Source organism: Pelophylax lessonae, assembly GCF_965119305.1.
Source record: "Pelophylax lessonae genome assembly, chromosome: 11".
NCBI lineage: Eukaryota > Metazoa > Chordata > Amphibia > Anura > Ranidae > Pelophylax > Pelophylax lessonae.
Window position 1 is genome coordinate 67,223,869 of NC_138778.1, and position 27,512 is coordinate 67,251,380.

General features: G+C 43.8%; 1 protein-coding gene across 1 annotated transcript in view; it reads left to right on the forward strand.

Annotated features, from left to right (window-relative positions):
• The window catches only part of RHBDF2 (rhomboid 5 homolog 2), a 217,671-nt gene extending 191,138 nt beyond the window's left edge, over positions 1-26,533 (forward strand). Inside the window, exons 12-19 of the mRNA XM_082271201.1 lie at positions 7,576-7,737; positions 8,370-8,467; positions 13,038-13,101; positions 13,186-13,280; positions 19,807-19,882; positions 20,724-20,824; positions 22,232-22,385; positions 25,753-26,533. Coding sequence (XP_082127327.1) covers positions 7,576-7,737; positions 8,370-8,467; positions 13,038-13,101; positions 13,186-13,280; positions 19,807-19,882; positions 20,724-20,824; positions 22,232-22,385; positions 25,753-26,172 — 1,170 coding nt within the window. The 3' untranslated portion in view covers positions 26,173-26,533. The remainder of the gene's footprint in view (positions 1-7,575; positions 7,738-8,369; positions 8,468-13,037; positions 13,102-13,185; positions 13,281-19,806; positions 19,883-20,723; positions 20,825-22,231; positions 22,386-25,752) is intronic.
• The last annotated feature ends 979 nt before the right edge of the window (positions 26,534-27,512 follow it).

Here is a 27,512-nt window from a genome sequence, read left to right on the forward strand (position 1 = left end):
TCTTTGTTTTTACACACCTTAATTAACCACTTCCATATCAGGCCAATTGAAAACAAAACAAAAAAACACTAAATTTAGCCCAATTTTTTTGTAAAAATGTTACGCCGAGTAAATGGATACTGAACATGTCACGCTTTAAAATTGCGCACATTCGAGGAATGGCACCAAACTTCGGTACTTAAAAATCTCCATAGGCAACGCTTTAAAAATGTTTACAGTTTATCAGTTTAGAGTTCCAGAGGAGGTTTTGGGCTAGAATTGTTGCTCTCGCTTTAACTTCTCTGCGATGCCTCATAAGTGTGGATTGAACACTGTTTACATATGTGGGCGCGACACATGCATGCGTTCACTTCTGCATGAGAGCACGCAGGGATGTGGGCACTTTAAAACATTTTTTTTTTTTTTTTTTACACTTTTCCTTACATTTTTTTTTTTATCACTTTTATTCCTATTACAAGGAATGTAAACATCCCTTGTAATAAGAACAGGTCTTCTTTATGGGGACATCTGGGGTCAATAAGATCTCCTACAGTCTGAAAAGCCTGAAATAAAAAAAAAAAACATCACGGCAGTACTTAACATTGCCAGGCCTCCGAGAGTCATGAAGAGACTGCCAGGGACCTTCTGGTCCTTGGTACATAGCTTCCTAAAGACTGGACGAGAGAGCTAGATGATGCTGGATGTCTATCGCTGGCTCTCTGTTGCTATCTCAGATGCAGTTGACAGTGCTGAGGCTGTGTTTGGAAGAAGATGTACAAGCACAGCCTTAACAATTTGTCTACATATGCTGAGGCTTTGTTTGAGAGCAGCTTTTTTTTTTTCCTTCTGCCTCTAAAATGTTCATAAACCTATTGCCCAGAGGGGGTAATCAAATTAATCGCTGCATGAGTTATAAAAATTGTTTTGCTGACAAGATCTCCTAAATGGTTTTCCTGGTAACACCAGCCAGAACACTTTGCCTTTTCACATAATGTAGCTTTTTCATTCCATTAAAGAGTCAGTTATAGGCAAAGTATAACGTTCACATCAATGTAAGGCACCATGGGAGGAACAGGGCCAGCCTTCCACACTGCCAAGTGTTAATATTTGCACATGAGAAAAGCTCAGTATTTAAAGTGTTACTAAACCCACAACCGTAAAATCAGTCTGTATATATAGTAAAGCATGCTTGTTATACCCATTGTGGAACCTAAGGGGTTATTCCTCTACATTTTGTGAAAAGGCTGGTTGATCCGGTCTTCTCTGATCCTCCCCTTCTTCCACTGTTCTTAATCTATCCCCTGATAGTACAGAGACTTGGGGACACTCTGCACATGCTTAGTTTTGTGTGTATTGCTAGAGAGTTTTTTTTTTTCCTTGGGAGGGAGCATGTGATCAGCACAGGGCCAATCAGCACTGTCCAGAGGGCCCTGCAGCCTCATAGGACAGTCGGAGTAGAATAAAATCTCCTCCTACAAGCTTTAACCAGGCACTGAAAGAAGTCACAAGGCTGCTATACACTGCTGGTGACAAAAGGCATTTTTAGCGATGTATATTTACTAAAAATAATCGCATTTCTGTGTAATGTGGGAGACTAGATGTAGTGAATGCAGCTTCTGGGTTTAGTAACACTTAAAGGCCCCTTAAAGGAAATCTGTATTTAGAGAAATGTGGGGGCTGCCATCTCTGACGTCCTGAAAATGCTGGTTGCTTGGCTATTTGCAGCCTTAAAGTACAACTATAGGCAAACATTTTTTTTTTTTAAGTGATTGTAAAGGATCACCTTGTAAAACAATACATTCAGATTATATAGAAATGAAAGGCAAAGCAATTGTGTGTAGATATTACAAAAATATATATATAAATGCTTTTTTTTTTTTTTTTTTTTTTTTTTTGTTATATAAGTGATTACATTCCCTCTGTTCACAGCTACATAAGACCTGGGGGAAGGAGAAGCAATAGTGCACTGTGCTTCCCAGTGAAAGGCTGTGCAGATTATTGGAGGAGAGTAGACTGAAACTCCCAGCACAGCTAGAGAGCTGACCATGGTGTGTTCTTCTGCTTAGTGTGATCAGTTTTTAATAGGAGACCAGAGGTACTGGCAGGAACACCAGGGATTTCACACATTGGAAGCAAAACAAAGAGAACAGGATCCTTTTTATACAAGTACATGGTACAGCAGGCACATACCAGGAATATGAAATGTTAGGATAACAGAGGAGAGAGAGAGAGAGAGATCAGAAGACTTGTCAGTTTTTATTGCGGTCTGTGCCCCCATCAGGGAGGTTCGCCTTCTCTATGTCCTGTTTTACTATTATCACTGAAAGTGAAAGTAACTGGAAATACCAAATTTTCGGTTGTCCCCAGAAAAATAATAGAGGGGAATTCTTCCAACAGGAATACTAGTTCTGGTTTCCTGGGGGACCCCAAGGAATTCCCTTAATTTGTAGGGATTTCCTCCTACTTCCTGTTTTGGTCACGGGGTTGGAAGTGAAGGGAAATCTCTGCAATGGGACACACATGGTGAAAAATAAACGGACGGGTTATAACCCCCCCTTATGGGTTATAACTAGTGATCGACTGATATCGGTTTTTCGTTGCCGATACCAATATTTTGGCCAATGCATATCGGTATTGGCCGATATTTTTGCACATTTAAAATTTTGCAAAATAACACAAATTTCGACACATCTGTTACTGAACATGTAAAACTTTATTTATTAACAATTTTAACTTTAAGGGCTCGTTCTTCACACCTTAACTGCATGAGAACTGATAGGAAAACTTCAATTGCAGGGACATTTAGTTTCACATCATTCTGATTGTGCATTAATGCGTAATAAACTGCTGCAGTAGTGCAATCACTCACTGCCATAATTGTAATTCACTACTGCAGTGCAGTCAGTGCAAAACTGCTAGAAAAAAAGATAGGCACCAGCTAGACAGTGGATTGGACTGGAGTCAGTGGACTACCTCTGCAGTAGGACACTCACTGCAACTACTGCAGTCAGTGCAAAACTGCTAGAAAAAAAGATGGGCAACACAACAGCTACACAGTGGATTGGACTGGAGTAGAGTCAGTGGACTACCGCTGCAATAAGGCACTCTCACTGCAGTCATTTTTCATCACTACTGCACTACTGCAGTAGTGATTTAAAATGATTGCAGCAGTGAGTGGCGCACTACTGCAGCAGTAGTCCAGACTCCAATCCACTGTCTAGCTTTTTTTCTAGCACTTTTGCACTGACTACAGTGCAGCGCAAAACTGCTAGAAAAAATAGCTAGACAAAAGCTAGACAGTGGATTGGAGTGGACTGGTGGACAGACACTACTACTACTACTACTACTACACTCTCAAATCAATACTCCCAGTTAAGTAGAACAATATTATAGTGCAGAAAGCATAACATTTCAGCATGTGCACTAGTTACACGGCTTCTTTTCTTTTCATAAATTGCTGCCACTTGACTAAAAACACACTCACTTGGTCCCGAGGAAGGAGGAGCAGAAAGATATCTTCTAGCATGAGAAGCAAGTCTTTTGTAGCGTGCCTCATTTTCTTTCCACCACTGAAGAGGATCACTTTTTCTGGCAATTACTGGTTCCTTCAAATAGAGATGAAGTTCATCATCCAGGGTCATTATTGCAGATTGAGAAGAACCCTCCGCATAAGGGCCCCAATAAAAAACTGAACATGGCATCTATTTCACCACAATGAATTTTCTCTTCTGTCTGTTGTCTTTTTGGACATTTTTCTCCTGCATCCTGCTCTTCCACATCAGAAACCTTCTCTTCTTGACATTTATTTTTGTCAGGAGGAACCTCCTGCACCTTCTGTTGAACTTGAATCTCTTCTGTCAGCCATTGTTTTGCCTTGGCCAATACATCATCAGCAGAGAAAGGAGGGTTCTTGTATCAAGGATCCAAAAGACATGCAAGCACAACATTTTTATTCTCCTCATGCTTCTCAAACCGTTTGGCGAGGCTGTCCCTCATAGCCTGCCTGTTGTGTCCTTCCCATTGAAGAAGCATCTTCAGCACTCTCACACATGGGATGACAGAGGACACAGATGAGTCGTAATGACTCACCTCTAGTGTCACTCAATGGGTAGGAGCATCTCAATAATGTTGGCTACTATGTCCCACTGATCAGCAGTAGGACAAGAATGTCCTCCAAGTCCATATTCACCAGAATATATAGTGAGAGCTTGCTTCTACTCCAGCATCCTTTGTAACATGTGTAGCGTTGAGTTCCATTGTGTTGGAACAGCCTGTACTCCCCAGTGTGGGATCCTTGCATCACTTTTGTATTCAACACCAATTGCCTTTTTGTCCATCTGCTGTCAATGAAGTGGCATGTAAGAATCATTTGTTTGTCCTGACCAGCAATCAGTCGTGAATGAGAGTGAGTTGCCAGCATTCTCTGGTTTCAGCATAGCCTTTACTTTCTCAACAACCTTTTGGTGAATCTTTTGCAGCATTTCTGTTCGATAAAATTTGTCACTCTTCAGTGTGTACCTTGGCTCAAGCATGGACACCAACTGCTGAAATCCAGAGTCAGACACTATTGTAAATGGCTGGTTATCAGTGACCATCATCTCTGTGATTACGGTGTCCAGCATTTGGGATCTTCCATCAGATTTTAGTGATGTGATGTTTCACCATGTGATTCATTTTGTTTTTTCTGTCCTACATTATACAATTCAACATGATGAACTCTTAGATGGGCTCAAAGATTAGATGTATTTTTGGTTTTTGCAGTTATTGATCCCATGCTTACATTGTTTTTGCAAGTGTCGCACAGTGCTGCTGATTTTCCTGGAGATGGGGAAGAGAAATAGTCCCAGACCACACTTTAATTTTTCTATCTCCATCCATCTCCATTGAAACTTGAAAAGACACTAATATAGGCTTAAACAAAATGAGTGGGTGGCTGACTGGCACCCTTTGGTGGGTGGCTGGCTGGCACCTTGTGGTGGCTGACTGGCACTTTGTGGTGGGTGGCTGGCTAGCACCCTGTGGTGGGTGGCTGGCTGGCACCCTGTGGTGGGTGGCTGGCTCTTAATCGGTTCTTCAGTAACAGCCATTGGAAAGTATTCGTGAGACTCATCTGCTTACATTGTCCCAGAAGGTAGCCTTTCTTGGTGGCTTTATTCTTCTGCACCGAGGGTGTCTGAGCTGGCAACTGCCTTGTTGTTCACCTTACTTGGTGGTTCACGGAGAGAGTGGTGCTTCGTACCTGCCAGTTTCCTTCCTAAGGTCATCTCTGGTTTCCATTTAAATAAAAGCATTGTGTTGCTTTCCATGTGTTCTGAGCCAAAGCACCTTTAGGAGATTGTCTTGCATTCTTTGGATGTTTGTTTCGGGCAATCAGGGTGTACCTGGCGGCGACTGAGTCGTTCCAAAAAAAAATCTGATTCGATTTGTCCTTTGGTTTTGCAGGCTGCTGTTGGAGAGGATTAGTCCTCTTTGAGACTGAACATTTTTGCCAGGTGAGCTCAAGTTGTTTCCTTGTTGAGCTCCTGTTTTACCTGGTTGGCTACGTTTAGCCTTTGGGAAGTATGTTTATTACTGCATTCTTCCCACCCCTTATGTTGACACTGCTTTGGGATATCCCAAGGGTCAAAGGAGATATGAAGCTGTGTTCGTCAATGAACGAAAGGGAAAACTGGATTTTTATCTTACCGTAAAATCCTTTTCTCTGATGTTCATTGTTGGACGCAGCACCTGCCCCTCTAATAAGTTGGGGTTTATGTTCTTCTGACACTGCTTGCTACAAAACTGAAGAGCTAGAGCAGGAAGTGGGAGTATACCCCCTGGGACTGCCCTATGGGCGTAGTCAAACTTTTTTCCACCTAGTGTCCTACTCCTATGGAGAGCAGCATAACCCAAGGGTCAAAGAAGATATGGAGCTGTGTCCATCAATGAACCTCAGAGAAAAGGATTTTTACAGTAAGGCAGAAATCCAGTTTATACAGCGTCTCCCTGTGCTCAGGTGACTCCTCAGCTTTCTCCTCTGCCTGGCTGACAGCTATAATGGGCGGGGCCGAGCACTCCCGCTGATGTCAGCCGGGGGAGAGAGAGAGCAGCGGAGTCACGTGAGCGCCGGGAGACGCTTTGAGATGAGGTATAATCTGCATTTTTTTTTTATACAGAACAGGGACACATAACGTCGTATAACAAAGGGGATGGCATGATCATAGTATAGATATGAGAGCAGCAGGAGGGGAGGATCAGGGAGGATCATGGAGTGGACGGAGCTAAAATGCAGGGAGGGGGGAAGGAGGACACAGGAGAGAGGAGAGCTGTGGATGACAGAGGCACATAAAGTGACCATGGTGTCAGTGCTCGGCAGCCATGATAAACCGTGGTCAGTGTACAGGGGGGGGGCAGCACCAGCCAGGATCAGCCAGGTATTTTAAGGTGATACAGGGGGCCAAATTACATGGCACAAGCATTGTGCTGTATAACATGCTTTAAGGGAACAGGATCCTTTTTTTTTTTTTTTTTTTTTTTTTTTTTAATAGGGTAACAAACACTTAAGGATATATATCTATGCATTTTATTTTTTGTGTATTCCAACACTGGGCTTGTAAATCTATTTATTTATTTTTTTTCTTCAAGGCTGACGGCACTCCCTCAATAGGACCCATTATTGTGTACTTAACCTGCATCCTCATGTGTAGCCACTAATTACACTGCAATGCTGAATCTCCAATGTATAGTTATGAATGCTTCCATTTATATCAGCTACTTCATTTATCTCAGCTCTGAGTATGGTATCTGCAGATCAACACTGAATCTATATGGTCCACATAATTGGCACTGCCATTATATGCACTCTTAGCACATACGTAAAGCAGAACTAAGCCCAACAATTTAACTATTTCCCAAAACCAGAGCTGGCATATGTGATAACTGATCACATATGCAGCACTATGGCAACTGCAAATCAAACCGAGACCAAATGGCAGCTTCCTTTACTGAAGAGGACAGGAGGGTTAAGTTCCACTTCAAAGCAGAAGTACACTCACCTGTTCTCCAGCGCTGTGATCCCCTAATCTCCCTGCTGGTCACTGACCTCTTTAACCCGGTGGCTTTAAGGTATTGATCCCTAGCCATTTCCATCGGCCGAGCAGAGATGTCACTTCGATGAATGTGTACAGTTATTTTAGGGTTGGAAGTAAAGTTCCACTTTTCAAGTGTTCACCTTTTCAGAAAAAATGAAAGGTAAACTAATACCCTACACTCTCCTCTCCCCTTGGTCCCCCACTTTCACTTGCCTCCATTGTTGATAGTTCCACCATCCACACAGCCTGGTGCAGACCAATCAGAACCACTCTGATCCATCCTGGTGTCCCTAGGGAAAAAAAGAGGAAGCACAGTTTTTAAACACTGCCCCCCGGTTGCATAACCTGTTTAAATGTATCACCCACGGAGGTAAGTGCACGTGGGGACCAGGAGGGGTGAGAATGGGGTAGGATGTTCACCTTTTCATTTTTCATTCTGAAAAAGGTTAACACGTTGATATCTGCCCCCTTTTTTTACATGACTAGTTGTACCTGATTTTTTTATTCTGGACTTTGTATTTTTCAGATAGCTCTGATTCACCTTGGAGCAAAGTTTTCGCCCTGCATACGTCGGGATGAACAAATTGATCGCTTGATTCAGAGAGAGCATGATCTAGAACGGGAGTCTGGCTGTTGCGTTCAAAATGATAATTCAGGGTGTGTGCAGACACAACAGCGGCTTTGCTCGGTAAGGAATCAAGAATTGATAGGCACCACTCTGCCTAAACTACAGCAACATTAATTTGGCTCTAGGTGGCTATCACTATCTTGAAGAGACCAATCCCTTAGAAACCAGATTAGTTACAGTTCTAAATATTCAGTGCAATACGTTTACCTGAAGTTTTAATTCCAGGCAGCTATAAAAGATACCATTGATTGCAGCTCTCTATTTAACTACTGCATGTATGGCATCTGACTTGGAGTCCCTTTCAATCCCCTATAAAAGCAGTAGTCAGCTCCGAAGAGGTTGGGCACAGCACTGTGACTTTTGTGTCTTTTTAGACAGGCTAGACTGATGCAAAGGTGCTGACAACATGCTAATAGGAGAGAGAAGTGTCAGCAGACAGGTGACCTCATCAGTCTCCTGCTGCTGTTTTAATGTCCAGTCAGCAGTCTGGGGGTGGAGAGGAGATACCACTTTATTCTTTATATGTAAGTGGCATAATTTGCCTGGTTGTGTATATCTTAGGACTGCATGGGTAGAAATACAAATCCTTTATAAAATAGCTTCCATATATTCATTTCATTTATATACTTAGCAGTTTGCCTGGAGAGCAACTTAATCTATAATTCTTAAATCTTTGTTTTTTTCACTGATAGGAAACACTGGCGACTTTTATAAAGTGGCCAGCACATAATGCGCCTGAGCAGGATGGTCAGAAGAGAGTGTCAGGAGCTGTGTGCCATCAAGACCCCCGGTGAGTTACACAAAAAAATGGATATGATCTACATCTAAAGCCTGCCATTTAATGTTCTATAGTATTCAGCAGTTTTAAAGCCTCATAACCACCATTGAATGCCTGCCATGAATATTACAATGGGACCACACCGTGCCCTTCACAAAAGAGCAGTAGCGTTCTGATATGTTAAATGTTCAGAGAAGTTTGGGTTCCTAAACTCCTAAACTAAAATTTTACTCACCTAGGTAGATGTAGCATCGGTGTTATACTGCATCTGTCCCCCGTTGTTTCTAAGACTGAAAACCGAGCAATCCAAAACGTTGATCACTCTGTCAGTCACCAGCTCTCTGATCTGCCCCCCCCAATCTCAGCAGCTTGCTGAGAAGCTCAGCAAGCTGCCGCTCCAGGCATCTGGGTGGATCCCGAGTGTAAAGTCACGATTGATCCAGGGCCTAAACCATCTGAGTGATGTCAAGCCCACTGATGCCTGAAAACAAGTCACATGAATGCAAAATGAACTGCACGCCTGTGATCCACAGAACTAGAGCCATACTTATCCTTTAAGTAGCATGTTGCTTTCGCAGGTCAGCTAACTCCATTGATTTCAATAGTAATTCGCTGTAATCACCCCTAACCGGCATCTATGGCATGTTAGTGAAGCATTTATAAAGTGTTAGCTGGGCATTGAGGGAGAGACAGTGGAGGGTCCTGTATCCCAGAATGCACTGGGAAATGGTAAACTAGGACTGATTGTACAGAACAGTCATGTGTTGACACCATTTGCTTCTGTGTGCAGACAAAACCATCAATCAGCCAACAATACTGACCATGCCAAGCAGAGGCATTGAGCATTGTCAGTGACAGCTTTTAGTTTTAGCAAAGATGAGCTGGACCAGGCCAAGGGATCAAAGTATGAAAATCCATCTTTACAAAATGTCTGCTATTACAGCACAACCTAACCACTCTTTAAAGTTGATCATTTCCTTTACATGACCCCCCCCCCCCCCCACCCCTTAGGTACTTCCCACTAGAAAAGCAACACTTCTGTGGGCATTTATTGAGCATTCTTTACGTTTTTTCAATGCTTCATAAACACAACGAGAACATATCACAAACCCATCATAAATGCTATAGGCACATTGAGCACACGTGTGAACGAGCTTAACACTCAGTGCTTTCAATAAGCAGCACTCGGTAACATCACTGGTCGGACACCCCACCTCTCTTCCTCAACAATACAAGTCTATGTGAGGACAATTGTGAAAAGAGGTGTCACAGTGCATAGAGTACCAGAGGGAGAGAATTGGTGCAATTTCACTGAGAGACTGTTGTATTTTAAAGCATTTTCCAGCAAAAATCAGCCACAAATATGGGGATACAGCACTATAAAGAGATAGTGTGCAAGACTTAAATTGGCCCTTAATTTATAGTGATATTGGGGTGTTGTTACATAACCTTATTGCACTAAAATTGTAAAACACTTGAGGGACGTAGCTATGATTGGAGCCGGGACGGACAGGGAGACTAAGGGCTCTGAGATCATCTGTTCCTTTTTCCTGTTAAAAGGACACTATTCTGTGTTCTACAGTAGAGGCAGCCTCTGAATCCTTGCCTTTTCTGGATCCCTCAGTGCTCTTTATTATGTCGGCTAAAGGCAAGGGGAAGCCGCCACTGGACCCAAAGCTGCAGAGATCCAGGAAGGGGTGGACCACGTGTTCCCCCGGAACCATCTTGCCTTCTTCCTCCGGAGCGACTGCACACTGTTCACCATTGATTCAGACTAACATCTCGAAACCTTCTCCTGGGATAGGCTCCCAGCCGCTGGCTGCAGCTCCTGGTTCCTCTCAAACAGCAAAACAGGATCCAGCAGCAATCACCAAGCCAATCCTGGATGCTGTAAGGCAGTGCTCATGCTTCACATTGACCATCTGGCCTCGGAGTGCACACTAATCCGCCATGACCTGGATAGGATCAGTGAACGACTCAGAGGCTGAAGAGCGCAGCAGCTCCATGGAAGATCAACAGGGCTCTCATATGGCGCAGTTATCTAACCTACAGTTGCTGGTTAATTCTCTGGTGAGCAAGGAGGAGTATGCAGAAAATTGGCAGATAATCGGGGTGGTAGGTTTGCCGGAGGGGGAGAAAGGCTTGCTCCCTGCCATCTTTGCCGAGTCCTCCTTTTAAGAAGCTTCTGGATTTGCAAAAATTTGCCTTCTAATGTTGTGGAGAGGGCTCACAGGGTCCCCACTGGCAATCACCCCTCCGGCGCTCCCCTTAGACTCTTCCTGGTACACTTCTTAAATTTCCACGTCAGGGATATGATTCTTGCTGAAGCTAGGAAGCGACAGGAGTTGCCGTTTTGAGAAAAAAAAAAAGCAATGCTTTTTCCAGGTTTTTAGTCGGAGTTGGGGGGTGGTGGAGCGGATGTTTCATCATCCACGGGATCAGGCCAAAAATTTGGTCCGCAGCTTTGCAGCCTACACACAGCTGTCCTAGTGACTGACCAAGCTGTCCTAGTGACTGACCAAGCTGTCCTAGTGACTGACCAAGCTGTCCCTGGATTTGACTCCCTTAGTCTCCAGGCTGTCCGTGACCGCAATATCCTTTATCGCATGATATGGCTAATATACTGGTCTGCAGAGCAGGCTGTCTAGAAGGCCTTGTGTGATCTTCCCTTTGGGGGAATTGCCGTTTTTGAAGTCTCCCTGGAAGGACCTCCTCCAGAGGTTCCTTGCGGACCCGGCTTGGTATACCGAGAGCAGGTCCTTCCAGACCTGCAGACAAGGTCTCTTCTGCCTGAAGGGGCGCCATCATCCGTGTTTGGGGTGAGGGAGGACGTCTTTGCTTCCTCCGGACCCGTGGACCTCCCTGATCAGACAGACGGGTCCATGATTTGATCGGCCCGGCTACAAGATCGAGTTTTCAATCTTCTACTCTAGTGCAGTTCTCTCCTTCCAACCTGCATTTATCCCCAGACTGCCTTCGAGATCTCTTCGGGGCAGTGCAAAACTTGCTACTACAAGGGGTGATTGTTCTGGTCTCAGAATCTGAATGTTTGTTTCATGGCTTTTATTTCAAATATGTTTGCAGGTCCTAGGAAGGAAAGTGTGGTATGTCCAGTCTTGGACCTCAAGTTCTGAACCGTTTTTGTGCGGGTACAGATTTTTCAAATGGAGTAGTGGCATCCCTAACCTCAGGGGGATCTTCTGGCCTCTATCGATATTAAGAGGCCTATTTGACCATGTTTTCTGGCACTGCTTGAAGATACAGGAGTTCTGGCAAGCAGTCACCCGTACTCTTCATGAGCTGGCTACCCTTCCAATTACTTTGACTATTTCAGTCTATCTCCTGAGGCTTGTGGAGGAGCACCTCTTGGAGTGCAGGGGACTTTTCTAGCTATTCTTGAAAGGCTATATTACTGCACTGGAAAAAAAAACCTGAGGCCCCTTCCTTGACATTCTGGAAAGGCTTTATTAAGGCTTTGCCTCTATATAAAGCCACTTAATTTAGCAGGGGCTGTCTGAAAAAAATTAGAAACTGTGGCATGGTTGGCTGTCTGCTACCAAAAAACACTTGGTTGAGGCTTCCCTGCTGACACCTGATTAGTATCTTTTTGATCTGTTCTATTTGTTGACGATTTAGCTATTTCCTGGATTAAAGCAATCTGGTATTTGTTTTCTAACCATGAGTACTTTAAAACTTTGTGTAATGCTCCACACTGGTGTCTTTTACTTTATTTTGGTATAATATCCCTCTTGATCCGCTTTGCAGGATTTGTTGCAATGGCGGGAGGGAGGGAGGTGTGGGTGGTTAGTAGATCTTAGTTGAATTAGTTGTATGGCATGGTTCATAACACTGTTTACCAGTGCCTTCTGTCCCTTGTCCATTGTCTACTTTTTGCTGTACTGCGTATGTTGTTGTTGCTGTTTTATTTGCTAAAACAATAAAATAAAGTTCCCAAAAATTGTAAAACCCCCTATACTAGACCTCCCCAGGGGAGATTTTGATGTGCAATGTGTGGCCTTCTTACTTTACGGTAAATGTAGGAATGTGTCGGTATATTAAAACCCGAAGATGTATGTCGTTTTATTTGTTCCTGAGAATGTAATGTAGATTGCAGCACTAATCTTTCTTGTAAACCTGTCTGCTTGTCAGCTGATGTCCTGTTTGGGTTAAGGCCAGCTTTTCGAACACGTGCTGTTCTATAGCTAACCTGCAACAGTGATAAGTTGGCTTAGCCGTAGGAACACGGCTTTGACTTTCCCATCAAAGCCTGTTAATTCCTAGGTAATGAATAATAATATTTACATCCCTCTAATGCAAGTCCCTGCTGAGCTATTATTAGCGCTTATCCTATATCTAGGGTCATACATATATTATCACACAGACATTAACTATTTGCATATGTAGGGAGATTTTTAATGTTTAAAGCTGTTGGACTTGTTTGTGAATACTGTCTCATCCAATTACATATTTTGTCATGTTGTCACTCAGTCACCCTCCATGTACAATATCTTTTTCACTGTTCTACATCACATTGGACGTGAGCTTATATTGCAGCTGACCTTGTTAATTTGATGTTTTATAGGACTTGTGAGGAGCCGGCTTCCATCACACCACATGTCTGGCCTGATGACATCACTAAATGGCCGGTAAGTGTCATAGGGTTAGACGGAGTGCCATGCCTGTGACTAAATAACTCATCAGTGTTCTCACTATTGCTCATCATTCTCTAGATATGCACATACCAGCCCAAAAATAACCACACTGGATTCAAGCACATGGACTGTGAAATCAAAGGGCGGCCTTGTTGTATTGGTACTAAAGGAAGGTAAGCGCGTTGAATAATGGTGGGAAAGGGTGACGAGTGCAAACAAAATGGCTGTTTCTCTTTTGTTCATCAACAGACACAGTGCTCCATAAATCAAAACTACTGGTTTATCTTGCCTCCTCCAGGAGAAGGATTAGGCAGCACAAAAAACACCTGGCTACGCCTATGGGCCGTCCTCAGCTTGGTATATAACCCCCCCCCCCCTCTCTGCCCTAGGTAATCCATTTAATCTGTCTAGTCAGGAGTAAGGACCTAGGGTCCCAGCTGGGATCTCTGGTCCTAGCAATTTCTTTTCCTTTACATCTTTTTTGGTTTTTCTCTCAGGATCTACAATCAACTGCCGGGCTGGGCGACTGGCTGGATAATCTAGATCCAGTGGTCCAGCCAGCATGCAGACCGCAGCTATGCGCTAGGTTGGCCGTGACATTGCCTCATGAATAGAGGCTGGCCCGCGAGTTCATCTCGCAGGGTCACGTACGACCGGGCTTGGGTCTGAGTCACAGCGGTCCCTTGGGTAAATAGCACAGTGTAAAAACCCAATAATCAACCAGATTATTGCTCTTCCCTCTAAAGTATGTAGTATTTTGCTTCTTCTGGTTAGTGTTGGGAGTAATTGCTTACCATCTAGCTTCCATACATAGCCCAGTGGTAACACTCATGTATTTAGGAAGGAAGACCAGGAGAAGATGGACGCTGCCTTCAGCGATTATATCACATCGCTGGAGGGCTTCATTTTCAGGTAAATTTCACATAATGTGCAGTATGTGATGCATACTAGCACATTATGCCTTTACCTTGCAGGTCCAAAAAAGACACAGCAATCACAGAGTGCACTGGGTGCACAGCACCTTGAGGGCGCGATTAGAGGAGGACATAATATGACACCCTCCGGGGACTGGCCGCCTGCGCTGTAGCTGTCATCTTGCTATAGTGCGGTTGGCAATTGGTTAATAAAGGGACCAAGTAAAGGTTCAATCTTAAGGTTTACACTTTACCTACTTGACGACCAGCAATTTACCAGTACATCATTGGACTTTGAGTGGTTATACAGGATGATGCCTGTAACTGCAGGCATCATCCTGTATAACCACTCAACCACTCAGCCAGCCTTCTTGTAAAGGCAATCCATGCAGCTAGTTAGCCGCCAGATTGTTTTTACAAAAAGCATGGGGGGGAAACTATTTTACCCCCTCCCCTTTTTATTGCTCTCCTGTCCCGGTGATTCAGCCTGCAGACCTTAGAGAGCCGATCGGAGACAGGAGCGGTCTCCAAAACGGTTTCCTAGACCACAGGCTCTATGGTCTAGAGCAGTGTTTCTCAACCTTTTTCCAGTCGGGACGCCCTTGAAAAGTATTTTCAGCCTTGAGGCACCCCTGTCAAAGGCTTGGATCATGTGTGTCGCAAAACGTGTGCAAAACGTTTTGAAAGGTCCTTGCTGCCACTATGAACAAGCCCTAAAAGCCCAGTTCTGATAGTACAGGAATAGGGGGTCAGAATTAAAGGTAACCTATAAACACACATGCACCAATGTTCCCTTTTAAGGTGCGCGCGTGCGCGGACGCGCAGTGTAAATTACAGTCCCGCGCAAGCACCTATTAAGATGGCGCAGACGGGACGGCCAGGGAGCAGAGCGTGCGCCCCCCAGAGCACGCCCATTGTGTGACAATAGCGAATGAAAATTCGCTATTGTCATACGGATCCTCCTCCTGGCCAATCAGGGAGCGGGTCCTCCCGCTTCCTGATTGGCCGAAAGGCCAACTTCATGCCATTGGCCAAGGAGGAGGCGCCGAGACTCGGGAGGACGGAGACGCGGGAAGCCGGGGACTGAAGAGTGACCATCCGTGAGGTAAGTGCACGGGGTCGCGGAGGGGGGGGCCATGTCACGGCTGGTCAAACACCAGAAGATCCACTCAGGAGGGAAGCTGTTCACTTGCTCGGAATGCAGCACATCCCTTACCCGGGCCGCAATGCTGACTTCCTGCTCCACCAGCATGTTCACGCAGGAGAGAAGCTGGCATCTCTGAATTGATTAGGGGCAATGCTGTGGGCACTCTGCATTTATTGGGGGCATTGCTGTGGCACTCTGCAATTTATTGGGGGCAATGCTGTGGGCACTCTGCATTTATTGGGGGCATTGCTGTGGCACTCTGCAATTTATTGGGGGCAATGCTGTGGGCACTCTGCATTTATTGGGGGCATTGCTGTGGCACTCTGCAATTTATTGGGGGCAATGCTGTGGGCACTATGCATTTATTGGGGGCATTGCTGTGGCACTCTGCAATTTATTGGGGGCAATGCTGTGGCACTCTGCAATTTATTGGGGGCAATGCTGTGGCACTCTGCAGTTTATTGGGGGCAATGCTGTGGCACTCTGCAGTTTATTGGGGGCAATACTGTGGGTACTCTGCATTTATTGGGGACATTGCTGTGGCACTCTGCAATTTATTGGGGGCAATGCTGTGGCACTCTGCAATTTATTGGAGGCATTGCTGTGGCACTCTGCAATTTATTGGAGGCATTGCTGTGGCACTCTGCAATTTATTGGAGGCAATGCTGTGGCACTCTGCAATTTATTGGGGGCAATGCTGTGGCACTCTGCAATTTATTGGAGGCAATGCTGTGGCACTCTGCAATTTATTGGAGGCATTGCTGTGGCACTCTGCAATTTATTGGAGGCAATGCTGTGGCACTCTGCAATTTATTGGGGGCAATGCTGTGGCACTCTGCAATTTATTGGGGGCAATGCTGTGGCACTCTGCAATTTATTGGGGGCATTGCTGTGGCACTCTGCAATTTATTGGAGGCATTGCTGTGGCACTCTGCAATTTATTGGAGGCATTGCTGTGGCACTCTGCAATTTATTGGAGGCATTATTGTGGCACTCTGCAATTTATTGGGGGCAATGCTGTGGCACTCTGCAATTTATTGGAGGCATTATTGTGGCACTCTGCAATTTATTGGGGGCAATGCTGTGGCACTCTGCAATTTATTGGGGGCATTGCTGTGGCACTCTGCAATTTATTGGAGGCATTATTGTGGCACTCTGCAATTTATTGGGGGCAATGCTGTGGCACTCTGCAATTTATTGGAGGCATTATTGTGGCACTCTGCAATTTATTGGGGGCAATGCTGTGGCACTCTGCAATTGATTGGGGGCAATGCTGTGGCACTCTGCAATTGATTGGGGGCAATGCTGTGGCACTCTGCAAATTTTTAACTCAGAAATTTTTTTATTTGCTCAGCACAGTAAAAAATTAGAGGGAACATTGACATGCACATACATTTACGCACACAGATACGGACACGCGTAAACACAAACATGTGTAAAGCCTTTTAAAAAGTTCTAGTACAGCACCTTCCTTCACACAGTCGGGTATTGCACTGTAGAGGGAGGCAGAGAGCACAGCACACCCCCCCCCCCCTCCCTTTACTTTCACTTTGCTGAGTCTGACCACGCTCCCTCCCCAGTGCTGATGTACAGTTCAGCTGGGGATCGGGAGCTTGTTCTCATCCGACAGCCTTTCTCTACCATGATCCCGTGGCATGCCGGTTGAGCTTTTGATAATATTAAAGTGATCAAATAATGTAAAGGGACAGTGTAAAACTGAATAAAAACATTTTTTTTTTTAAAGCGTCTTGCCAACTCCCCGTGCTTATGCGTCTAGGCAATTCACATGTCTGTCCCACACATGCACAAACGGCAATCGCACCACACATATGAGGTATTACCGCGAACATCAGATCGAGGGCAGTATATTATAGTACATTATAGCACGAGACCTTCTGTGTAAACCTAAAGTGGTAACCTGTAAATAAAGCGTTGCATATGGATAATAAAATTTATGTATTTTGCCACCATTGCACAGCAATGCACAATTTTAAAGTGTGACATTTTTTCATATCTATTTACCATTTTCAGTCCCTGATAGTGCAACTGAAGCAAACAGTCAACTATAAGTGGCAAGGTGCTGTCACCGGGATCTCCAGGGTAAAGTTGTAGACAGGCACAAGTCAGAAGATGGATAAAAAAAAGCAAATGCTTTATCATTGCCTAGGAGCAACGTGAAGTCTATTAGGACTTGGAAAGGTATTTGGGACAACACTGACCCTCCCTGAATCGCTCCAAACTGGATGAAAGAGCCCGGAGGAGATAGGTCAGAGAAGCTACCAAAAGGCATACAGCAACTCTGAGGCAGTTGCTGTATGTGCATGTGACCACAATCACTAAATCTCAACAAATGTGGCTTGTATGGGAGGGTTGCAAGAAAAAAAGCCACTCCTCAGAAAAGGCCACATGCAGTCAAGACTGGACTTTGCCAAAACGAACCTTTAAGATTCTGAAGCCACATGGAATCAAATGTTCTGGTCACATGAGACCAAATTTTTTATTTAGCCTCAACACCAAATTATATGCCTGGTGGAAATCTACTAAAGCTCACCATGCAAATAACACCATTCCTAAAGTAAAGCATAGAGGTGGTAATATCCTGTTATGGGGCTGTTTCTCTGCAGCAGGGACTGGAGCACTTGTCAGGATAGAAGGAAAAATGGGTGGGGCAATATACTGTCAAATTCTTGAGGAAAATATGCGCCCTCTGCCAGAAATATGTTAATGAGAATAAGTTTTGCCTTCCAACATGACAATAAAGCAAAACACACAGCAAAAATGACCACACAGTGGTTGAAGGAGAAAAGGGTGAATGTCCTTGCATGGCCTGGTCAGAGCCCAGTGAAAATCTGTGGAAAGAATTAGCAGTCCATAAGCCATCATCAAATTTAACTGAACTTGAGCAATTCTGCGAAAAAGAATGGACAAATATTGCATAGTCCTAGATGTGCAAAGTTACATAGTAGTTGAGGTTGAATAAAGTCCATTCAGTTCAACCTGTGTAGGTGTGTGTGGCCGTAATCATTTCTCATACCCCTTAATGTTCTGATCCTTGAGATGTATGTCCAAGAGTCTTTTGAAAGTAGCCATACTTCCCTCAGAAACTACCTCTTGTGGTAGAGAATTCCACAATCTTGTAGCCCTAACAGTAAAGACCCCCCTGCGTTGCCTGAGGTTAAAACGCTTCTCCTCTAATCGCATTGTATGTCCTTGCGTCCTCATGAAATCCTTGCGACTGAATAGTTTTTTTTTCTATGCTGAGATTACCATTGAGGTATTTGTAAATTGCTATCATGTCCCCTCTCAGGCATCTCTTCTCCAGGGAGAATAAATCAAGTGATTGTAAACGCTCTTCACAATTGAGGTCCTCCAATCCCCTAATTAGTTTAGTTGCCCTACTCTGAACTCTCTCCAGCTCCAACACATCCCTCCTGAGGATTGGCGACCAGAACTGGACAGAATACTCCAGATGCGGTCGGACCAGAGTTTTATAAAGTGGTAGGATTTATATATCTCTGGAATACTTCCCTTTCTTTATGCATGCTAATATTCTGCCAGGTTTGGCAGCTGCAGCTTGACATTGCATGCTATTGCCTAGTCTATCCTCTACTAAGACTCCCAGATCTTTCTCCATTTTCGATTCCCCCCAAAGGTGCCCCCCCTAAAGTGTATTGTGCTTTTATGTTTTTAGTCCCCAAGTGCAAAACCTTACACTTCTCCACATTAAACCTCATTTGCCATGTAGTTGCCCACTCTGGTATTTTTTTCAGGTCATTCTGTAAGATTTCTGCCTCAATGTTGTGCAGTTATTGCCCAGCCGATTTTGTGTCATCTGCAAAAACTGATATCGAGCTAATGATCCCGTCCTCCATTCTGTTTATGAATAAATTGAACAAGGTTGGTCCCAGGACTGAGCCTTGGGGGACCCCACTTACAACCCTAGACCAGTCTGAGTATGCGCTGTTTATTATCACCCTTTGTACACGCCCTTTTAACCAGTTCCGTATCCAAGAGCAAACCTTGTGGTCGATGCCTGCAGACCTTATTTTAGACCTTAAGTTAGTAGAGACCTATCCCAACAGACTAATTAAAGCAAAAGGTGGTTCAACAAAATACTGACACAAGGGGGTGATCCTTTCCAACTCAATGATTCTGTTTTTGAAGGTTTTTTTTTTTTTTTTTTGATATGGTATTCTATCTTTCACTTGGATGTTGTATGTATGTATGTGATGTAATTTTAAATACAGCTAAATAAAACACAAACTGTGTCTTTCTTCACTTTAGGCTGCAAAGCAACAAAATGTGATTATTTTAAAGGAGGTGATTTTCTATACCCACTATATAAGTGGTTAAGAAAACTTTTTTTTTTTATTTCCGCATGCAATAGGTCCGCTTCCTTTAGTAAAGAACCACAGTGCTACATGGGGTCTGACATGCACAAACACTGGTTACCCTTGGTTCTTTCCTCTGTTTCTGCACCTTGTGTGGTGAAACTGGCACTAAGTTGCACCAAAATGTTTTACATTGCATTCTCTCCTCCGTATTGGCAGGGCAATTAGTGTATGTTAGGATATTGAAGGATTATTTATGGTTGTAAGTGTGCTGAAGTGTTACAAATTAATTTCCTTTTTCTTATAGTTGTGAAATAACAACACGGGAGTATTGTAATTTCATGCATGGATATTTTCATGAAGAGGCAACACTTTGTTCACAGGTCAGTGCTCATCACTATGCAAGATAAACAATATTATGCAGACCAACTGTACAATAATGACTCAGGGCTCCTACACACCACTAGCCCTAAAATTACATACACACGACAAAATTATTAATCCTCTATTTGCCCAAAAAGGCATAAGTTAAAAGGAGAGGAAAGGGATGGATGATGCAGCTTCTGATCATGGATCCTGGGAGCAATCTGGTGTAACATGCAAAGAAACAGAACAGCAAGAGCGCGGAATCGGCATCCAAAATAGACTCTTTAATGACAAATAGTAACACTCCCATGGAAGAAACCTGTGTTCAACTCATGACGCTGAGAGCAAGAGGATGACAGCCAGAGGTCCAGTGTATATCAATCACTTCACAGTATGTCCTTGTTAATCTCTGTCCTCATGTACTGGACCTGCCACAGGTGATGAAAGACCAGCAGCATCTATGGCCGCATCTTGTGCACCACACTGGCAACGCTACATGGAAGGGGTGGAGGAGAGGCGGCAACACATTTCCAGGGCAATGCCCTCTTTCTCAAAGCTCTTGGCTGTCATCCTCCCTGCTCTCTGGATCATGGGCTTCTTAGATGTGAGTGTTTAATATTTTTCATGAGTCTATTTTGAATAACGATCCCGCACATTTGCTGTTTTGTTTCTTTGCTAATCGCTTTGTAGTTATTTTTGTTTTATTTGAACCTATTATAATTTTGAAGCAAATGTGCCAGTTATTGTCACTTTATTGCCAGACCATAAGGACCTTGTATTTACACTCCATCCCTGTTCAGAGATGTTTGAGAAGCACTTGTCTTCATGATACACTGCTGTCAATTAATCTTTTCACAGGTCCACTGTTTAGATGAAGTTTGTGGCTTGCTTCCATTTCTGAATCCCGAAGTGCCAGATCAGTTTTACAGGTTGTGGCTGTCACTGTTCCTTCATGCGGGGTAGGTATTTAATGAATCGATTTTAGAGGCGGAAAACGTTTACACTGTGTATTATCTAAATGATCAGAGAGAATCTAGCATTCAGCTGAAACCTTTCACTTTTTCGGAGCGAAAATCTGAGGTTTTAACCTTATTTCTGTGTCACCAGTATAAGAAGTAGAATAAGTCTACCCAACAGGAACATGGGATTAATGACCGGACTGAGGTTCTAACTCTATCCCTTCTCTATGGGGAAAGAAAATTGGGCATTGCTGTGAGGAAATATTCCAGATGGTCTCTGAACTATCGGACTTCTCTCCTTTTAAGCCCAACATGCACTCTCAAACCTCCAGATCTTTCCAAGACCGCAGCCAAGCAAACGATTGCCAAAGCCTGGAAATCGCTTCCCCTTTCCTTGACCGAAACAAAAGTCAAAGATTAATTGTCCAACCCCATGAAAAGATGGAAGCCAGAATGATTGGACACAATAAGTAACCATTTCATCATCTGGCATCCCTGGCACACCCGTTATCTCGCAGTTGGATTTGACCTAGGCCTCTCCCTCAAAGGGAGTGCTCCCATTTTATACATCTATGCTGCTCCCAGCCCTCCTCTCTCTACTGTCCTTACCCCCAAGGCCTTATTGGTCTATATTTTAATACAGCCCTAGCTACTCCCCTTCCCCCCTCATGGACCTACCCACCAAATAGTCCTCAGACCTACTTCAGTTAATATCTTACACTTAGGACTTTTTACGCCAATTTTTCTTTATTAAAATTCTTGCAACCAATAAACAAAATGCATAAGAATATAAATTTTATTTTTGACCCCATTCTCCCTTTTCATGCTCTTTCAACAATCCCCTCCCAACCATGCTTTTGTATGGTATCCTCTTAAGTATGCCTAAGCTTCCGAACTGAAAAGCCTCATGTTTATCGCATGTATTTTTCATTGTCTTTACAACAAGCTGTATTGTAACGCTGTTTACTTGTTATAAAATACATTGAATAGGAAAAAAGTTTGGGCTAAGGCTCACTTTAAAAATCCATAACTTTGGTAGTATGGATAGAGAATTTCTTTAGTTGTTGCAGTACTTTAGAAGAGTAATGGGTTTGTTTCCAGTGTAGTCACTTTTTTTTTTTTTTTTTTTTTTTCTTCTCCCCATTTTGGTTGCCTCTGTACTACAGCTAGTAATAGGTATTTTAGAAAAAAAAAAAGAAAGGTATGCTTTAGCTGCACTGAAATGTGAATAGGGAGTTTATCTCAAGAACCAAAGACCCAAAATGTTGTGTTTTTTTTTGTTTTTTTTTTTTTCCAGACCTGTTTTCTATTCTGTATAGCCAGCATTAAAATTGAAATCTCTTGAGTAATATTGATCAATGGTTGTAGTCTGATTTAGTCTGATGTCTTCTTTTTTTTTATTTTTAGGGTAATTCATTGCTTGGTTTCAGTGATTTTCCAGATGACAGTTCTGCGTGACTTAGAGAAGCTGGCAGGCTGGCTTCGTATTTCCATCATTTACATCCTGAGTGGCATCTCGGGGAACTTAGCCAGTGCCTTATTCCTACCTTACAGGGCGGAGGTGAGTCAGTGTGAATACCTTCCATCTCTACTGACCAGCTGGCACAGTCTTACCTGCTCTTTCCTTTATGTAGCTCTAGCAAATGACAGTCTCATTGTAAATAGATCTATATTTGCAGCAACTGCTGCAGCTAACCCAAGCTTCTCTTGTGACACTTAGGTCATGTAGAGTTTAAAGCCCAATTTTAGGCAACTAAAAGATATCCCTTGCAGTGGGGCTGCGCACCCAGAAAATGTACTTACCTGCTCCTCCCCACAGCCTCTTCTCCCCCACGCTCCAGTGGTCTTGGATGCTGACATCACGACCATAGCAGGGTCCATAGCCATTGGACCGGATAACTCAGTGGGACAGTCCACCATCTGCTGGGGGGGGGGGGGGGGGGGTGAGAGGGGAAGGGGGAAACCAGTTTGTGCCTATTCTGTAATTTTGCAGGCACCAGCATGTTTGTGTCTATGGAGGAAGGATGGGGGTATTGCTTGTTCGTGCCTGAGGGGTGGGGGAGTGCTGCAGGCACCAGCATATTGTGTCTATGGGGGAGTGCTGCGGGCACCAGCATGCTTGTGTCTAGGGGGGAGGGATGGGGAATTGCTGCGGGTACCAGCGTGTTTGTGTGAATGGGGGAATTGCTGCGGGCACTAGTATGTTTGTGTCCTTGGGGGGGGGGGGGGGGAAGCTGCAGGCACCAGCATGTTGTGTCCACTGGGAAGTGGTGGGGGAATTGCTGCAGATACCAGCATGTTTGTGTGGATGGGGGCGGGCACTAGTATGTTTGTGTCTGTGGGGGAGTGCTGAGGGCAACAGCATGTTTGTGCCTGTGGAGGAGGCATATGCTAGTGCTGTGGGTGCCAGCATGTGTGTCTGTGCAGGAGGCATGGGGAAATATTACAGGCAGTGGCTTTTTTGGAGGAACAGACGTTACCATTGGGTAAATCCGCTTTCCCTAATGACTGCAGGCACTTTAGATTTTTCAGCATATAGAAACGGGAACGGTCCCTTTATCACATGTACATGTGGACCAAGCTGGAGGGAATTAAATACTGACATTGTAGAGTTCAAGCAAGGATAGTTTGATCTCTTGCCATCCACCATCCATAGTGGGATACATCTGATTTTGCCCCTACCCCACCATCCTTATTAGTAGAAGGTTGTTGTTCTCCTTCCCTTTTGAAGACTTGTCATAAACATAACCTTGATGTCTGGTCTCTTTAAGATCTTTCGGTATCTTTACTCTTGCACCATACTGGATTAAAGTGTCTCTGTGCCACCCACCCACCCGTGTCTTTTCCCTGGCATGTGCTTCTCCCTCTCATGTCTCTGACTTTCCAGCTTTTACACGATTAAACTGAGATTATCTGTCTAGTCTGTCATTAATATATGTGGTCAGGCACTCTCACTGGGTCATTACACTTTCCCCAGCCGTGAATGTTCACATTGGTCTCTATTCAGAGTGTCAGTTATTTTCTTATAATATTCTTCCTGCTGTGACTTTGTCTCTGCTTAATAACAATGCAGCAATTTCTACTTTGATGACCTGGTGTAGTAAAAGAAAAATCACATCAGGGTGTTATGCAAAGCTGATTCATTCCAGTTGTTTGCAGTTTAATTTGTACTTTATTTCTTTTGTGGTTAGAGGAGTGTCAGTAATTTTATTTTTTAAACAAATGAAGTCAGAAGCTACAAATACTGTAGCTGCTAAATTTAATAAAAGGATACTTGCCTATGTAGGGATCCAGCGTTGTCCTCACCCGGGCCGGCTCTTCATCGGTCTTCAGGTCCCCAGAGTTCGGAAAATTTGAAAGCCATTTAAATGTGGCTTGAAAGTACAACTGTTCTTTTGTGTTAAAGGCTCTTAGGCCTGGTTTAAACTAGTAATTTCACATGCAACTTGAGTTGCACAGAATCTCATGACAAGGGAAATCACATTGATTTCAGTGGTGGCCATTCACATCATTGCAACTCAGCACCGAACAATATTGGAAAATGTTCCTGTACTACTTTGGTGCGATTTTGGCCCAAAAGAGTATGCAAACCTTATCCAAGTTGCATCCAAGTAGCACTACATAATCTCACTGCAACTCAGATCAAAATCGTATCACAGCAGTGTGAACCTAGCCTTAAATTGGTTGTAAATGCTGAAGGTTTTTTACCTTCATGCATTCTGTTCTATTTTGTTGTGTTGCTCCCCCCAATATTCACCCAGGGCCCCATCTCTATACAGCAATGTGCACCAGAGCTCGGCTGTCCCAGGTCTCTCTCTCGCCATTGGCTGACACAGCAGCAGGAGCCATTGGCTCCCACTGCTGTCCATCACAGCCAATGAGGAGAGAGCAGGGGATAGGGCTGGAACACAGCTCTGTGTCCATGGACGCATAAAGTTGGGCTTGGTAGCGAGCATGTACCAGTGCCTGCATAGCAAGTGGCATGCTATTGGGGGAACTGGTCAAGTGGGAGGAACCAGGCGTACCAGTGGGGGACCAAAGAAGAGGATCTATCCTGCTCTGAAAAACCAGTGCACAGAGTAGTATTTTTTTTTAAAGCTGAAGCTTTAATATCACTTTCAAGTGAGTCAATTTAACAAAAAAAATAAAACTTGTGATAAGTATTGAGCACAGGCACTTGTAGAGATCTTGCAGAGCAGATAACTACAGCAGCATTCAGTGCCCCTGCTCTGCCCGAATCCTGAGCGGTTCTGATCAGGCAACGCTCTCAGGATCCCTGAATGGAAGGGGCAGAGCTAATAATCATCCGTCCAGTCATAGATCCTGGTTAATTCATAGAAGCTGTACTACAGCATTTACGAATGGCGGATATGGCAGGAAAGGGCAAGCATAGTCAAGCTCTCTTGGTGAGAGCTCCTGACGTTGCTTTGTTATATTGACCACTGCCACACAAAAATATTATGGTGGGGGTAGAGGGCTACAGGACCGAGGAGGATTCCTACTAAAAAAGAGGAAGACTCAACACAAGGGACACCTCAAACTGTAAGTTATGTCTCTTGTGCTGGTTTTTCCATTTGTGTTTTTGGCTTCACTTAGGCTTTAAGATGAATGGTACAAATCCACATGTACACTGCAAACGCCTTGATGGGTTTTTCACCAGATGCTTAATATTAAGGCTTTATAATTGGGCACCTGCTAGTTCGAAACACATCCAGGCATTAGCTGTGAATTTTTGGCTTGTGCCTTTGATTTTAATTAGAATATAGGTCTGCTTTAAGGTGAAACTTCAGACAGACAAGTTTGGTTATATAACTGTTACAAAGACATCAGTATGTAAAATGTGTTTGCCTTGAATTCTGCCTAAAATTTTACTGCAATCCTTTACATTCTCTTTTTAACATTTTTCCATTTTCTCTCCTTATCTGCAGGTTGGTCCTGCTGGATCTCAGTTTGGTCTCTTGGCATGCCTTTTTGTTGAGCTCTTTCAGAGCTGGCAGATACTGGCCAAACCATGGAAAGCCTTCTTTAAGCTTCTTGGTATAGTCTTCTTTCTATTCCTGTTTGGACTGCTCCCATGGATTGACAACATAGCTCACATTTTTGGCTTCATCAGTGGTCTACTTCTATCCTTCGCCTTCCTTCCATACATTATTTTCGGCACAGCTGACAAATATCGCAAGAGAGTCATGATCATCATATCCTTGGTCGTTTTTATTGGTCTCTTTGCCTCTTTGGTCATCTGGCTTTATGTATATCCGATTAACTGGACTTGGATTGAATACTTGACCTGTATCCCTTTTACTAACAAGTTCTGTGAAAAGTATGATATAGACCATGTACTCCACTAGTGCCAAACTTTTCTACAATATGGCAGACCTCTGAGGTACGGTAAAATATGGAGAACTTGAAGATGCTCCTAGACTGAATTATGGTTAGTCCATAACAGCTTGATCAGCATTAATATGAATAATGCGTGATGTTCAACATTTCATACCAGAAGAGAGATAGTTCTAGGACCAGTCCTCATCTCTGTGCCTGCTTCTGGATTTACGAACTGGACTGTGAAATTTACTTGGAGGAGAGGAGTCTGAACTGACTTTTCAGACATGGATATTTTTTCGAACTCTACAGCTCAGGAATTACCCCTCACTTCATTTACTGTCCATACATGATGGGTATCCTCACATGGCCCTGTGTGATCATAGTTAACGGAAGACTTTGTGTTTGAGATCTTTTACATTGCTTTCCTTAATGTTGTTATTTGATAGAGTTGACTCTAAGGGAGACATTTGACCTTATACATTTAGCAATTGCAGTATACCACATTTGTTTAGCATCATTTAAAGCAGTGTTATTAGCTGCACATTGGGTATTGCCACATGATTCCTCAAAGACAGAAAAGCTGGTATTGTCAGAAAATTTCTTAAACAATCTGAGCTTTTTCCCTTGTTGGCGACAGACATTACAGTGATGTTAGGTGTACATGTGTCTTGCCATTGTTAGGTCCCTGAGTTGGCAGAGCTCTAGAAATCTTTAAAGTAGTTGTAAAGGCAGAAGATTTTTTTTTATCTTAATGCATTCAATGCATTAAGATAAAAAAAACCTTCTGTGTGCAGCAGCCTCCCTAATACTTACCTGAGCCCATCTCCATCCAGAATGTTGCAGGAGTGTTTTTGCTGCTTGGGACTTCCCTACTCAATGGCTTAGACAGCAGCATGGCACGATTAGCTCCTGCTGCTGTCAGTCAAAGTCAGTCAGCCCATCAGGAGAGAGGGGACGGGTCCTGGCTCCATGTCTGAATAGGCGCAGGGAGCTGTGACTCTGCTTGGGTGCCCTTATAGCAGTGATGGCGAACCTTGGCACCCCAGATGTTTTCGAACCACATTTCCCATGATGCTCAATTACACTGCAGAGTGCATGAGCATCATGGGAAATGTAGTTCCAAAACATCTGGGGTGCCAAGGTTCGCCATCACTGCCTTATAGCATGGCAAGCTGTTTGCTATGGGGGCACTCAACAGGAGGGAGGGGCCAGGAGCACCGAAGAGGGACCCGAGAATAGGAGAATCAGGGCCACTCTGTGCAAAACCAACTGAACAGAGCAGGTAAGTATAACATGTATGTTGTTTAAAAAAAAAAAGACAATCACTAAGGAGAATTTAAAAAAATGGATTAGTTAAACCCACAAG